The sequence below is a fragment of the Mycteria americana genome, chromosome 1 (assembly GCF_035582795.1).
Source record: "Mycteria americana isolate JAX WOST 10 ecotype Jacksonville Zoo and Gardens chromosome 1, USCA_MyAme_1.0, whole genome shotgun sequence".
Classification (NCBI taxonomy): domain Eukaryota; kingdom Metazoa; phylum Chordata; class Aves; order Ciconiiformes; family Ciconiidae; genus Mycteria; species Mycteria americana.
Genome location: NC_134365.1, coordinates 17595573 through 17611673, shown reverse-complemented (window position 1 = coordinate 17611673; position 16101 = coordinate 17595573). Strand labels below are relative to the sequence as shown.

Below are 16101 nucleotides of genomic sequence, written 5' to 3'. Positions count from 1 at the left end.
GGAGAGGGTTGCTCATTTGGAGTCTTCCTGGAGGCTTCCAGGAAAGAAAACGTGCTTAAACTAGGCATGGCTTTCCTAGAAACAGAAGGCCAAATTCTGGCCTCTGATGCAGGTGTGGTAGGTCTTCATTTCTGTTATCCCCCCATGACACTTAGCCCAGAATAGTTTGCAGTGTGATCAAGGATTTTGTTCTTTTGATGTATCTACCCCAAATCAGGCATTCTTGATTACTCTTAGCAGGGCGCAGACCCTGGAATAGCAGGTCTCCAAGATGAGGTGCACACACTACAGTGATTTGCAAACCACTTTAGCACAGTATGCCTCAGCCGGGACCAGATCTAGGTGGTGGCAACTGCTCTCCCCTTGCCTGAGAAGCAGCAGCTTAGGAGGAGAGGACACATAGTTAAGTTTCTGGCTTGGAGCTAAGGGTCTGCAGGGTGAGGGACAGGGGAAAGGAATGATGGAGACCTCTTCCTGTGTCCCACCTCATGCAGAGCCCAGAGCTGCTATTATTGCCCCTAGCAAGGTACTTGCTTTCTACAGCAGCTCCAAAAATATTTTGAGCTCTCCAGGTCTGTATGAAGATCTAATTTTTCCATGTGTCTTGTGTCAAGTATCTTTGTCAGTGAAGTTCTGGTGTTTTCTTCATGATAGTCTGGTCTCTGTGGTATAAACCCACGCTGATGTCTCCCGAGAGAGTGCCAGGGCCCAACTCTGGTGTGACCTGTACTGGGGTAAATGGGGAGCAGTGCTATCACCTGCAAAGACTATCCTTCCCTTTGTCTTTATCTTAGTTTTGAAATGGAATTTCAAACTTCGATCAAATGTATGTTTTATTCATCATTTTCTTATCCCAAACTCAAGACCAAAACATGAAGTTCGGGATTTAGAAAATCACGTCAGAACTGCCCTGTAGCCACCACTGGAAACTCATTTTAAGTTCACGTAATACAGATGACGACAATCACAGCATCACTGTTCCCCCCGCCCCCAGCGGTCTCCTCTGCCTCCAGCACCGTGCATTCCTGCATGTCCCCTTTGTCATTCGGTAACCCCATGTTCTTGATGATGCCTCAATTTGTGTGGGTTTTTTATAGTTTGAGGGCAGCAGGCTGCTTGCTTCTTTGATGATATTTGTGGGGCAAAGTGTCCCTAAGGAAAAATTGCGAGCCAAGAAATAAATGAATTTTTCTGAAATGTGACCAAAGATTTCAGGAGCCTGAAGTGAAAGTCAGGAGGAATCACCGATATACAATACTCCTGGCTTTCAGGTTGCTCATTTGAGTGCTCAGATATGATCCTAACAGCATTAGCTATTATTAGGCAGCTAATTTTTAAAAGGTTTTAGCTAGAATATTTGCATTCTTGTGTAGGAGTGATTGGCTGATGCATTTCTTCAATCCCTTTGGCAGCGCTGGATCTGCTTCAGGTTCACAGACAGCAATGGCTTTGGCAAGTTAAGAACTCAAGTTTTTCGATTGCCCACTCTTCAGAAGCTCTGGGATCTGGACTGCACTAGTGAGGATGGGGTATTTACATTCACCACCGTCCTAGGAGCTCCTGACTCACCTTCTGGCAGCTCCCATCTCCCTCTGCTGACATATAAAAGGGACATAAAATTAGAGAAAAATTAGTTTCACCTTTGTTTAATTTAGTTTAGTTTAATTTAGTTTAGTTTAGTTTGTGTAGTTTAATTCTTTTAAAAATTGAGATATTGCAATGTTGTGAAGATCTAGCAGCTGTGCCCGACTCGCTCTCGGATGGCTAATGTCATTGCGCTAGCCGTGGGCTGAACACCACAGGTTTGCACCAAAACATAAGCTGTCACATGTCCTACACCCAAACTGCAGGTGACATCCCGATGTTAGCAGTGTGTTTCCCCAGGCCCTCTGTCTCCACAGTGGGTAGCCCTCACGTCTTTCTGATGGCCTTTTAAATGTAGGAGTCTCTTAAAAGTGTATGTAGATACACAGACAGCACTTCAAAGTGACAAACCCTGAGAAAACAATTAGTTTGCATCACTGCATCGGTGATGGCAGGGAGATGCTGTGCTTGGAAGCACGTGTGCTCGCTTCTGTGGTGACAGGGGTGGACAGGTCCCATCTGGGTACATCGGATGTGGCCACCAGCCCCTCTATGGAGACCCCTGGTCCCAGGCATGGGGGAGGGCTGGGGGCAGGAGAGAGGTCAAAGAGGGCTGACAGATGGGGATTTCTGTTTTACTAGCTGGAGAAGGTGCACCCTGGCCCTGGGGAAGGGAGGGGATTTGGGAGGAGGTGTGGGAAGGGATGGTATTTGCAAGCACCAAAAGTCACCACTGGTGAGAAAAGGAAGAAGATGGCTAATTGCCGTGCCAGTCCAGTTCTCCCAGGAGCCAAGCCGAAACGCTTGCAAACTGCATTCCCAGCCTCCAGCAGGTGGGAAGCCTGCAAGGTTTGCATCCTGGCTCCACTCTCCAGAGGCAGGCAGACTTAAAAATCTCAGCAACGGTCTAGAAAACCACTAGCAAAGAAGTTGGAAGTTGAGATAGGTGCGAAGGTCGGCAGGGTAGAGGAGGAAGGAGAAGGGCTGACTTTTGCACGCCTGGTGCAGAAGGAGGAAATGATCATGCTCAACACAGATGTCCTAGTTACTTTTACATTGAAGTGGTGAAGTGTGGGCTGATGAATCATGCCCTGGCCCAGACAGCCAGAGCTGGAGCACTGAATTCAAGTTTTAAGCAAGCTGGAGACATCTGTCTGGTGGCAAACCAATTTAAATTGCTGTCTGGAGCACACTAAGCTTCAATTGTTCCGCCATATGCCCCCCCTAGCATTTGTGGAGGACTGAGTGTGACTGCAAAGGGGAGATCACAGCCTGGAGTGGGGGGGCAGAGGAGCTGCCCTTTGGGGCTGCCTGCACTTACCCCATGGTGGGGTGGTCGGGTAACCACACCTTAGAGAAGTCAAGTTACACCTCTTGAAGTCTAACAGGCTTGGCTAGTAGTAGTCCACTAGTCACTAAGATCTTGTTTCTCACAAACAGGGAGCTGAAGGGCTTGCAGACAGCACTTTCCTCCAACCCCTGCGCTCTCCCACACACAACCTTTCCCGTTATAGAGACCGGCGAGGCAGAGATACCAGAATTTGGGGTCTGGGGTTTTTTTCCTCCAAAAAGTGCAACTTCATATCAGCCTGACTCCATCTTCTGCAATGATGTTGTCCCTCTACCTTTTTCTAAGGACTGGCCATTTTAAAGGAACATGTACACCTTTGTATATACGTGATCTCTCTTACTACAAGAGACTTGTACCCAGTCTCTAAGGCCTGCTTCCACTTGCAAAAAGCTGCCATGAACTTCACCAGCGTGCCCATGAGTGAGGATATCAGGCAGGGGCTGACTGCAGATCCCTCTACAAGGTGCCATGCATAGTGGAGGTGCCATATAAGGTGCTGCAAATAGCACAGAGCTCCCACGGCTTAATTTGTGCTTCTAATCAGTGGGATCAACTAATCCATGGTATTGTAGTTCCTGTTACCTGAGGTGACTACTTTAAAAATCCAAAGGGTGGGTGTTCCCCTATTTTCCATCAGCAAAATGCTTTCCATTGAAGGCTGTCATCGGTGTCTCCCTGTAGGAGCTGTGTTCATGCAAGGTGAGAGAGGAGGGCAACTCTTCAGCTGTCACCTCGAGATATTTAAGGCAGATGATTTAGGCAGTTCCACACAAGCTTTCTCCCTGTGAAAAGGCTGCGTAGCTGAGACAGCTGAATAATCTGGCCCTGGAATATTTGTAATTAATTAATATTTCCTGTTGCCTCCCAGCCTTTTCCTCTGTGTTTAATCTGTTAATTAGAAGCAGGTAATCAAAGATATGTTGAAAACATCTGCAGCAAGTGTTGCCCTCATACTTCCTGCTCTGTCCACCCACTCATTAGCAGAACTGTATCAGCAGGGATCCTGAGTTCACCTTTCTAGGTACATCTCTCACCCGTGTAATGCCATAGCAGCGTTGAGGTGCTGCCTTTGAGTGCAGGCACTGAGACAAGGTGCCTGCCCCACAACAGGGGTAGGTTGTGAATTTACAGTATGATCAGCTGCTTCATAGTAACTACCCTAGACTGGCTCTTACTCCACAGTAGATTAAAAATACCTCAACGGAAGATGGACTAGCTACCTTGCACGATCACCGCGACATAGCATCATTTCTCCTCTTAACCTTTGTCCTGAAGGATATCAACTGTTTCTATCCTGTCTTTTGATTTACAGCAATGCCTTCTCCTCAGCGTTTCAGTGGTGAAAGCATTATCATTTGGAGTGACCTTGACATTACCATCTCTGTGCCGTGGTACATTGGGCTGATGTTCAGAACCCGAAAAGTCAATGGCATGTTAATGCAAGCCACTGCTGGGGCTGCATCCAAGATCAACATTCAGGTAAAAATGTGGCTGCCTTTGGTTAGAAAAGAATTAAGAAATTTTCCCCCATCAGCGGATATTGCCACATGAACTACATAGCTTCATCCACCCAATTAAATGCACATCAATAAATACAAATGATTTGTTCAGCGCTTTACAAAGATCAAAAGATCAATGATGAAAAGTCCATTGTAAAATTCAGAGTCGTTGGTTTAAGATTCTTTTTTTAAACAGAGGTAGTGGTGTGCATTAATATAGATGCAAAAAATGTGTCTCTTGATTGTTTGGAGGTTTTTTTGTTAGTCAGGTAAGTTAGAGTCTGAAAGTCCGAAGTTATACAAGGAGTTACTGCAAGTGTTCCCTTCTTTACTGTTTGGGGTTTTTTCCCTTTTGGGTTGTCTTAGGAAACATTATTATCTTGCCCTCTGGCCCCTTCCACATCAAATACAGATATGTAGCAAAAAATAGACATGATTGTTTTTTTCACCAGATACTGAACAACTACGTGCAGTTTGAAGTGTACAGTGGCCTGAGCCAGGTTGCTAGTTTGAAGATGAGTCAGTCGCGAGTCAGTGATGGGGAATGGCATCATTTATTAATAGAGCTGAAAAGTGCTAAAGATGGTAAAGACATCAAGTACCTTGCTGTCATGTCCTTGGACTACGGGATGTACCAGGTAAGGCAGCATCATAACTTTGCCACTAAGCGCTACAGAAATGTTTTTAGGAGAAAGTAGGACAAAGCATTGTGGACAAGTACTTATGCTGTGAGCCATGTTCTGCAGTGATTTGTGCCTAATGAAGTTATATTAATTTATTAAGCCTAATGATAAGATATGTTATGAACAAGTCTGTAAAAAGCCACATTCAGATGTGTAGGTCCTCACTGCTTTGATATTTTTTCTGTAATCTACTGTCAGCTGCTGCTTGACTCCATCACTACAGAAAGTAGGCTGTCTGTGTCACAGAAGATGATAGTGCTTCTTATCGACTGTCCTTTTCCTCAACAGAGCACTGTCCAGATTGGAAATCAACTACCTGGACTGAAAATGAAAAGCATCATTGTGGGAGGTGTCTCTGGAGACCAAGTCTCTGTTCAGCAGGGATTTTATGGCTGTATGCAGGTATGAAATGAAAAGTGTAGCAAGAAACTTTGAACTTTTAAAAAAATGCCCTTGTGAAAATGTGGGGTTTTCTTTTTCATCCGTCCCTGAACATTTCTGTTTCCTTCATCAAAATGTCTAAGAATCAAAATATTAAAGTCCACCCACTTTCCCAGGTACAAATCTGGTCTCACAGGGGAATAGCATTTGAAAAAAAACTGGGTTTGGCTCATCAGGTGATGTTTCTTTAAAATGTAGCCTCATGGATTAATGGAAGTAGTGAAACACATAGTACTGTATTCTGAATGAAGACTCTAATTTAAAAATAATTCTCTTTTGTCACCAGGGAGTAAGAATGGGAGAGACATCTACAAATATAGCTACACTCAACATGAAACAGGCTATCAAGATCAACGTGAAGGAAGGTTGCGAAGTGGATAACCCCTGTGATTCCAACCCATGTCCCCAGCACAGCTACTGCAGTGACGACTGGGACAGCTACTCTTGTGTCTGCGACCCAGGTAACCCAGTGACCACCCCGTGCACGCATCCAAGAGCTGGATCACATCTTCATGCGCTCATCGGAAGAAGAGCAATGGCAGCAGCAGCAGCAGCATGCTTGCAAAGTGCTCAGCTTCTGATTCTTCCTCTTTCAATCAGTATTATCTTTCTCAGTCTTACTGTAGCACCCTTGAAACTGCAGTCATGGACTAAGGATCATTTGTTCTAGGCAACATATCAACCAAACAGAAGGACAGTCTCTGGTCCAAAGAGCTCTCTCCGTGCACCTCCCCTTTTCTTTTTGTCTGTTTTCTTTTTCTTTTTTTTTTCCTTTTCCTTTCCCAGCCTTTTCTGCTGTTGGATTTCAGTCTCACACCCTGCATCCTAATCGAGATACTTTGAATGTTTTCTCTGTTTTGGTGCATGTAGCCAGAACATGCTGTCAGCACCCAGCACACTCACCTCCCATACACACAGGGAGAGAATACAAAACTATTTGTAACACATGCCCTGAATATAAAACTGGGAACCAAAGGCACAAGAGTGCCTCAAGTATGTTAACAGACTGTCGAAAAGAACAGCCCACTATCTTTTTTTGCTGAGAGGGAAAAGAGTACCTTCTTTCTGACAGTATCTCAGGGGGAATCTACTGATTATTGAAGATGTGTTATTAGTGTGTAAGCTTAAAATGGTCTTTTGGAGACATGCAAATCGTAAATTACAATGGTTGCTGTAATTTTATGACCTTGTCTCCCCAGGGTACTTTGGGAGAGACTGCGTTGATGTATGTAACTTGAACCCATGTGAGCATGTCTCCACGTGCGTGCACAAACCTAGCTCATCCCATGGCTACACCTGTGAATGTGGACAAAGCTACTATGGACAGTACTGCGAGAGCAAGTAAGAGAATTATTTTTGTTCTTGGTTTCTTGATCCTTCCAGGCACCTTTTCTCCTAAGGCAGCAGTCCTCCCGCTTCCTTTTCTGCTTCAGTTAGCTTTCCTGTTACAATTTGAGTGTTCATAGTAGATGGTATTTGCAGGCTCCCTGCCCTTTGGCACTCCTGAGCTCTCTTCCCAGAGATCAAGCAAACTTCCATATACTCGAGGCCACTTTTCTTCAGCAGCAGCTCAGGGACTAGACCAATTGTGCTGTGTTACACAGCACTGCATCTGACCTGTACCTTGTGGTGGGCTTGGCCTGAGTTTGCTCTGCATCTCTCCTTCAGCTCCCCCAGCACATACACAGAGCGACGCACCCAGTTAGGTGGCCTGTGGCCAGATAAATTGGCTTTGCAGTTTGGGTCTAGTCCCTGGGCTGGCAAAAAGCCATCTCTTCTGGACAGTCTGGGAGGCCTATGTCCTGTTGCTGTGTAGGGGAAACATGCTGATTCCCTTCTCCTCAGCTTCCTCGTCTCAGATAAGCATTCAGCAACCGACCTCCTCTTGTCCCAGAGACAGCACTTTGATTTACTGTAATATGGGCCATTCATGATGTGCAAATGAAGCGCATTTGTCTGCCTATTTAGGAATAGCTCATGTGATGTTTCCTTCCCTTTGAAAACCACAAGCTCGTTTCTCCACCTTTGGTGGCATGGGCTTGCAAATGTTGGCCGTGCTGTTGCCAGATTCATCTTTCATTCCTCTGGATTCGCGATGCAGAGAAATTGTCCGTTGTCATTATCTGCTGACATCATGTCAAGTGCAACATTGTGGTTTTTCATATTATAAAGCATAGAAGTACAAACCTGGCAATTACCGTAAACAAAATTCGGTGTGGTCTTTGAAACAGACGGCAAACAGCTTTTCTTTCCTAAAATGAGCAGCAAGGAGGGGATTCCTTGTGCATTATGCTCATCACAGACTCAGCAGTGTCATCCTTCAAGCTATTGCTTGATGAAGACTTCCAGCTAGCAGAGACCCTGGTCGCTGCCCTGGCCCCTTCCCAGAGCTCTCCTTGCCAGCAGTAGTGTTGGGGCATCTGTGAGACAACCTGCTCAGAACCTCATCCAGAAGAAACAGAACCAGCAAAAATGAGGGTTATCCTTCAGCAGGGGTGGCTTTTGGGTTGCTGCACAGCCTCCAACAAGCTGTGCTGCTCCATTCATAGTCTGAGTCATAGTCTTTCATTCATAGTCTGGGTTAAAGCTGCTACCTTTCCCTCTTCCATGTCCCCAGCCACATGTGTCCTCCTCCTCCCCTGTGGCAGAGCAGGACTTTTCAGACCCTGTGGTGAGCTGGCTGAGAAAGCCAGGTTGGCTGAATGTAGTGACTTTTCTTTATAGGGTGAGTTTGCAGGCAGCTTTGCACTTGAGCTGGTGTCTCCACAGGTTGAACAAGCACTGCTGCCCACGGCAGGGCTGGGACAGAAACCCATGGGGACGGGGGGTGGGATATAAAGTGTTGGGGAGCTGTACCCCGAGGCTGTTTGTGGCTGTAGGTAAACCAGGGCACGGGCTCAGCACCGCCCACAGTTGCCTGAGCTGTTGAAGTGCTAGCACAGCCCGACACAGGCTGTCCAGCCTGCCCCAGCCAGTGATTTCCCTGGCATGGGGCTGGTGGGATTGGGACCGTTTCCACTAGGCAGCATGGGCCCCATTGCCCTCTCCCAGAGGAAAGAGCACTTTATTTGCTCATACAGATATATACTCCTTACATAGAGGAGCTTGTCTTGAAAACATTTAGAGAAGCATTCCCTCTAGGGTTTTGTACCACTGATAATCTTTTTTTTATTTATTTCAGTGTATATGTATTTATATATGTATTGATTGTTGGCTGCTGCAGTGAGATAGATTACACTCTATAAGCTGATGGAGTTGAGTGCAGATTTGGCCCAAAGCTCTTTTTTCCCACCTTTTAAGAGGAAGCTTAAAAGAACTTTCTTTCAATTTGATTTTCTTTTATAGGATCGACCTGCCTTGTCCCAGAGGCTGGTGGGGAAATCCCATCTGTGGCCCGTGTAATTGTGAGACTAGTAAAGGGTTTGATTCTGATTGCAATAAGACCAATGGAGAATGCCACTGCAAGGTAAGCAAAAGAAACCAGTCTTAAGTCAAAATTTCTTTAGTTTAAAAAGTAACTATACCACTAATAACTATAACAAGTGAGTATCTGAGACAAAGTACACACAGTTGTGCTTTGTATCGTATATATATACATGCGCAGTGTAGTTAATCTTTACCTGAAATATTTTGCTGGCACCACCCTTCACAAAATCATACTGTGCAGCTCTTATCTTATTTGCATTTGCAAAGCAAAACTGAGAGGATGAAAGCCTGGCTCTGATCTCTCTGAAGTGCAGCCTGGTTTAACCGGGGAGATCAGACTTGAACACAGAGGAGTGCCGGTGGTGTTTTGTGTATCACAAGTGAGTAATAGCCATGAAACAGCTCGGGCCAGCTGGGTGAAGCTCTCCCCTGTGCAATGGCCAGCAAAAGGCTTAGCAGCTGGAGAGAGGTAAATAATACGAGAGGCTAAATGCTTTCCTCAGTGACAGCTCTGTCGAGTTTAAGAGGAATTTGCCATGGACAGGCAGGGACTGGGGGGAGGGGGGGGGAGGCGCCTCCCTCCTGAAGGTTTTACAAAGGATTTCTCACAATAGGTTTTACAATAGGCTTGAATGACATCAGAGGAGCTGTGCCTGTGCAGACTGGCAGCAGCGAATCTGGCCCTGTACTCCCTTCCGAAATGCCAGCAGGACACACAGCAACTGTTGCGTTAAATCAAGCCAGTGGGGTGCCAGCACCATGCTCTTGTGTAATCGCATAACGCCTCAGATCAAAAGCATTTACAGATGCGATTTGAATACATGATCGTTGGTTGCTGTCCACCCTGTACATGAAACATAAATGGACGGTGCAAGGAGTTTCCTTACTGGCTTGTTCATGCCATACAAGAGTGGAACTACAAAGCAGAGAAAACTGCAAATCCTCCAAGAATATGTTAGCTGGGCACTGGCTGCAAGTACACGAGGACTAACATGGGCCCTCCGCCCCCACTGCAAATGGCGGTCCAGACCCCGGGTCTCTGCAGCACAGGGCAGCCCAGCCATCCCCCCGGTGCTCAGCTCTGCCTCTCTGTGTTGCCAGGGCTAACACAGCACACTTCCCATAGCTATTACGTTTTCTGTTTGTAGTAATGTCATTATTATCCCGTGCTTTGCAAAATTAGCCCTTTTATGACACACATGCTGCTAGAGCAGGATTTCATAAATACAAGCAATTTGGAATATGAGTCAAATACCTCATGTCTATCGTTTTGGGTTTTTGTAGGCAAATTACTACAGGCCCCAGAGCAGTGACACGTGCTACCCCTGCGACTGCTTCCCATCTGGCTCCCACACGCGCGCCTGCGACATGGAGACGGGACAGTGTCCTTGCAAACCTGGCGTCATAGGCCGGCAGTGCAACCGCTGCGACAACCCGTTTGCTGAAGTTACCGTGAAGGGCTGTGAAGGTACCTCCTGTCCAGCAAGCACTGCTGATCAGCCGGGCTGTAGTTGCAGGATCAGAGCCGCTAGCAGTGGGGAGATGGGGGGTGCACAGTGGTGGGCATGCAGCTGCATCCTGGGGCACTCGTGAGCCCAAAGGGGTGGCTCCAGCAAGGGCAGTGGGAGCTGCAGCAGCCTAAACATGCACCCCTCCTCCTAAGTCTGTGCCAATATGACTCATGGGGGCTGGGGAAAAAGAAAAAAGCTCATATTTCTTTAATTTTCATCAAATGGAAATATAGCAAGCTTAGGAGGGGAGAGCAAAACACTAATCCCAATTTTACTTGAAACCTGAGTTCATCTGCCAGTGCAGCATTGTATTGCTGTGCTGCAGCTGAAGAGGCAGGCAAGAGCCCTCACGCCTTCTGCCCACAGAGGCTGTGCCGCACACCTAGTGCCCTCTGCCTTTCTTCCCTGTCTTGCCCATCCTGCCTTTCCTCTCACCCACCCACCCTCCTCCTGTGATCAGCACAAAGCTGCTGCAGCAGCCATCTTGCCGCAGTGTGTGGGTGAAATGAAGGGGAAACGTTTTCCCACAATAAAGGAGCAGGCAGAGATAGGCAGAGCCAAAATCCAGAACCCCATAATCATCCTGAGCTCTCCTCTGCCTGTACCTGTCTGCCCGCGCTGCTGGATAAGGAGCAGCTGATGGGTTATAGCTTGGAAGGCACTGCAGAGGGCAGGTATCCTGACGGGGCTTGGGAATTACAGGAAGGTCCTTTAGGCAGGTTGAAATATCTCCTTGTTGTGATTTTTATCTTGTCAGAAAAATTGCATAATTTCTTTTTCTGTTTTCAGTAATTTATAATGGCTGTCCCAAAGCTTTCGAGGCTGGTATTTGGTGGCCACAGACTAAGTTTGGCCAGCCAGCTGCTGTGCCATGTCCTAAGGGATCAGTGGGTAAGTTCCCTGGGTAAAACATTAACTATTTTATCTACATGCCTGTTTGAGGGGGGAAAAAAAGAGAAAGAAAAAGTGAACATAAGGAATGGCATTAATTCATTGGGTCTAGAGATTACAGCATAGCTCATGCATATCACAAGCAGAAGAGTTTAGCTAGCTGAAACTCAAGAACTGTTAAAATACATTTGGAGTAGTAGCAAAAAATAAATACAAAAGTGCAGCAGACAAACACCTATAAAGAACAGAAATTCTGTATCTGTATTTTCAAAAAAGCATGGTCCAGTTTTCTATTTTCTGTTTACTCTGTCAAGCAATTCTTACACATGTAACTTTTAGTTTCTAGCGACTTATACGTGTTCTTTATCGATACAGCTCCTTTGGGCAAAGATAAAATGAGGAAAATCATTTACATGATGATTGCTTTACTAGCGTTGCAGGCTAATAAAGCTAAGAGTTACAATAGAACTCACAGTTTTCCACCCAACATCTTTTCCCTAACCCATAATCCAGACGGCTGAAAAATGCATTTTATGAAGCATGTGAGCTGTGTTGTTTTGTACAGCAAGCAAATGACAATCTGCTTTTTCATGTGTGTCGCTGAAAATGTTTATCAGATTTTTGAAAACAGAGTTCACAATCTTTTCTGAAGGCTGTTCTGTAGGAAATGAAATCACTGTCTCATTTCTGGGCCTGGTAACTCTCTGTTGCAAGTGCTCCTCAGGCTTAATGAGTTATAAATGGTTATGTGACTTCCCCAAATATTACTGGGGAGAGGTCACTGCCTGTAGGTGTGCAGAAGATTTGTGGTCAACCAAGCTCCTGTTCTGAGGATTTTAAGAGATAGAATTGATTTTTTTTTTTAAGTGAAGAATATTTACATTATTAAACAGTATAAAGCTGAATTAAACTAAGTTTTCTGCACTGTTCTTGTGGTTGACTCCAGTGTCTCTTCTAGCAAACAGGCTAGCAGGCAAGGGTATTTATAGGAACTGCACGTTTTAAGTGAATTTTACAGAATATTCAAAAAAAGTATGCTTTATAATAATGAATATTCGGACTAAGAACCTGAGGCTTAATTGTATTCACCTAATCATGGAAGAGAAATAATATAATTAGATATTGTTCAATTAATTATAATTTTTACTTAGGTATTAGTAATTAAATAACATATGCACTATGTTATGTGCAAGTTAACTAGCACAATGTAAATTTTGAATTTGATAACTTGCAATTCACTGTGAAGGATCCACAGCCAAGAATCACATTTTAAAATGATTTGACAAATCGTATAAAATAATACGCTAAATTAAACAGTAAGCTGCTCGCACACCATTCACAAGTGGCAAAAGGCAATTATGTTTGTTGGCTGAAGTATTTACCACGTGCAGTGTGCAAAGGTGCTAGCATGTTTTGACAAGAAGACAGCATTTATCTGGGAGGTCTTCCTATATAGGCTATTGCACAGAAATCTGAGCAGGGATATGTTTTCAGAAATATTTAGGAAGTGCACAGCCTTTCTCATATTTGGTATAAATAAATTGCTGAATTTATTTGAGAACATTAGGGCAGCGAGGCTGAGAGCGGTTGGGCAGATCTTGAAGCTTGCCTAACTTTTCTCTAAAGCCTGAGGAAAACGATTCATGAAGATTAGTAGTCTTTAACTTTTTCTCAGACAGGAATCCCAGTTTGGAAAGTGAAATACGTGCATAGCTCTAAGAAACTTGAAAATGTAGGAAATCTGAAAGTCTAGGATATTTGAAATCTGTGAAGATTTACCCAGCACAATTCAGAACATTATTTACCATTGATGCTTTGTTTCCTTCAGGAAACGCGGTTCGCCATTGTAACATTGAGAAGGGCTGGCTGCCTCCTGAGCTTTTCAACTGCACCACCAGCACTTTTGTGGATCTAAAAACCATGGTAAGCTGTGTTTTCTCATTTTTGCCTTTATTTTCTAAATGATCATCAATTCAGACTCCAGTTTGATATCCCTGCACTCCATCTTTCGATTGAGTCTTTGAACCCCCTTGTTTCCCATCAGGACCCTTGTGTTTTTCTGGCTCTCAGTTACATTTTCCATTGAGTTATCCTGTCAACCCTTTCTCAAGACAAACACCATTTTGATCAAACAACTCCTTTGTGCCAAAATCCCTAAATGATGATTTTCTTTATAACTAGGATGAAAAAAAAAAGGCACATCATTGGGTTTTTTCTTCCTTCTTGTCTCTGATTCAGAATGAGAAGTTACACCACAATGAGACGAAGTTGGATGGAGACAAAACCATACGGATCGTGAGAGTGCTGCAGAATGCCACCAAATACACACACAGCTTGTATGGCAACGATGTGAGGACAGCTTACCAGATGATGATCCGGGTCCTCCAATATGAGAGCCAGCAGCAAGGGTTTGACTTGGCAGCCACAAGGGACGTGGAATTCAATGAAGTAAGAGAAATACTATATACTGTGCTGAGCCTTTACAGTTCCCCTTAAAAATTTTATGGCAATGGATAATTAAATTTGTCTTTGACCAAGGTGAAGTGAATATCATGTAATTGTTTAATCTGTTTCACAAATGAGTCAGTCTTCTCAATTTAGAATGGAAAGTTGGTTATGCGTGTGTGTATGCACACATATGCGTGCATAATACAAATATTGTAGAAAGTGCTGTTATAAAAAATATCATCATAGTAAAAACCAAAATCCCCAACTGAAAAAAATGATCAAGCTGATCTCTTATTCCTGGATAAATAGCTTTGTGTACCATATTCACTTTTGTTGGAAAACCTGCCTAATGTGATCATTTTCATTTAAATCTGAACTAACTCTGAGCCAGTTACTGACTCTGGAGGTTTCTTATAATTCAGTTTGGAAACACTTGAGTCATGTTTATTAAAGAGTTGGTACATTGCAAGACACTCCATACCATATCGATATTTTAAGTGATGCAGGCACATACAAAAATGCGTGCCAGAGGGCTTCTGCTAGTCAGAGCATTCGTGAAAGACCCAGTTATTACCAAAGACCTGACCAGGTCTTGAGAACAAGCTGTAGCACCCTCCCTGTCTGGGGGAGACATATAGTTGTGGTGGAAAAATGTGAGGTGTGGGGGAAGCCAGGAGTTTTCTGTGGTGTGAAAATGTGAAGGTTGGATGACCCATGTCAGGCTTGTAGAGCTCTCCTTGTTCCCATGTGTGCTGCGGGGTACTGCTGTCCACACTCGCCAATACTATTCCCAAGATCCCGACCATGGCACAACACAGAGTCCAAGCTAAAAGATTTTGCTGGACCTGTGCTAGCAGAGCCCGGAGCTCAGGCACCAGCGTAGGGATGCAGGAATGACTCTCTATGGGCCACGGCTGGCCTCTGTGCTGGCCAGAGGTGGTCTGGCTCCCTTTGAAGGTGTGCTACACCCAACTCACTGCTCCCACTACTCCAGGAGGACCAGCCAGGTCAGGCAGATTTTGGGGTGAACTTGGAGACCCTGTCCAAGGCCAAGCTGCACCAGGAGAGGACATCCCCAGGGAGGTGGGAGCAGGAGGAAATGTGACTGAGAAAATTCCTCAGTGTCTTAGGCTGTACAGTCAACAGAGAGTGGAGAACTTCTGAAATGTTGAACATTTTAGATGCACCAGATTTTAAGAGATTCAGTTTTTCCTTTCCTAAGGAGACACGGTGCTGACAAACGTGTACCTGTGGGCTGTGGAGTGAATGAATTCCCCCATTCAGATCTTGAGAAGGAACTTTGTTTTTAGCATGTTTTGTTAAGTAAAAATAAGAACAATAAGCAAAAAAGTGTTTTGGAAACCCCTGCTTTAATTTATTATTCTCTGCACTTGGCACTGAAACTTATACAGATGATGTTTTCAAGAACTCCCTAAATATTTTTAGGATAGGTCAGAGATTTGAAAACTAATCAGTAAAGCTCATGAGAAAAAGGAGGTAACATCCTAGTCTGAGGGAACGCAAGGGGAGAAGGATTTTTTTTTTTTTTTTATAGTCTCAGGTAGAAGCCTGAAAAATAGATAATAAAAAAACATAAATAACGTTTACAAACACTAAGGAGGCCTGGTACCAAGTACAGCATGTGTCTCCTGAGTTCCTGGGGAACCATGTAGTTCTTCTCGCCCTAGATAAAGGTAGACACACTGGCAGCCTCTTTTATCTCAGATAGTTGCTTGCAACCTCAGACAATATTTAGAGAATATAGCATCTTCCCCATCTGCTTCTAAATGAAGGGTTATGTGTATCCAAATATTTGCCTTAGCTATTTTAGAGCTTGAGGTGGTTAATTCCTACCATCATTTATGCAAATTTTACCTTAGTTAGGAATTAGGTTTTGACACAACAGTGTAGTTCATACGTACACCAAGATGAAAGACTTCTTAGCACCTTTCCCATTTAAGCCATTTAATACTCTCTTTTGAGGTCTTCTTTTATTCAGCCTGAGGGTTGCTTTGGATATTCTTGTAAGAAAGGGCAGAAGGGGCAGGTCCTCAGCTAGAACTTCTGTTTTAACACCATTTGTAAGCAACATAAAAATGGGGGGAGAACAACGTAATTTAAGTTTTCTTATGTATCTTCAAGTTTGTATATACAAGTTAATATTCGCTCTTGTCATTCTTCACCATGTAAGTTGTCCTAGTTATCCAGGAATCAACAAAGTAAAACAAAAAAATCAAAATAAAAGAGAAAGCAATATTGCTAGCTAT

The 16101-nt window shown here is 44.3% G+C and overlaps 1 protein-coding gene across 7 annotated transcripts in view; it reads left to right on the top strand.

The window, feature by feature from the left end:
• The window catches only part of CELSR1 (cadherin EGF LAG seven-pass G-type receptor 1), a 173277-nt gene that overhangs the window by 126276 nt on the left and 30900 nt on the right, over positions 1-16101 (top strand). For all 7 annotated transcript variants that reach the window (XM_075492249.1, XM_075492302.1, XM_075492295.1 and 4 more), the window contains exons 9-18: positions 4248-4414; positions 4887-5072; positions 5406-5519; positions 5845-6019; positions 6758-6899; positions 8904-9024; positions 10269-10452; positions 11285-11386; positions 13215-13309; positions 13625-13834. In XM_075492249.1, coding sequence (XP_075348364.1) covers positions 4248-4414; positions 4887-5072; positions 5406-5519; positions 5845-6019; positions 6758-6899; positions 8904-9024; positions 10269-10452; positions 11285-11386; positions 13215-13309; positions 13625-13834 — 1496 coding nt within the window. The remainder of the gene's footprint in view (positions 1-4247; positions 4415-4886; positions 5073-5405; positions 5520-5844; positions 6020-6757; positions 6900-8903; positions 9025-10268; positions 10453-11284; positions 11387-13214; positions 13310-13624; positions 13835-16101) is intronic.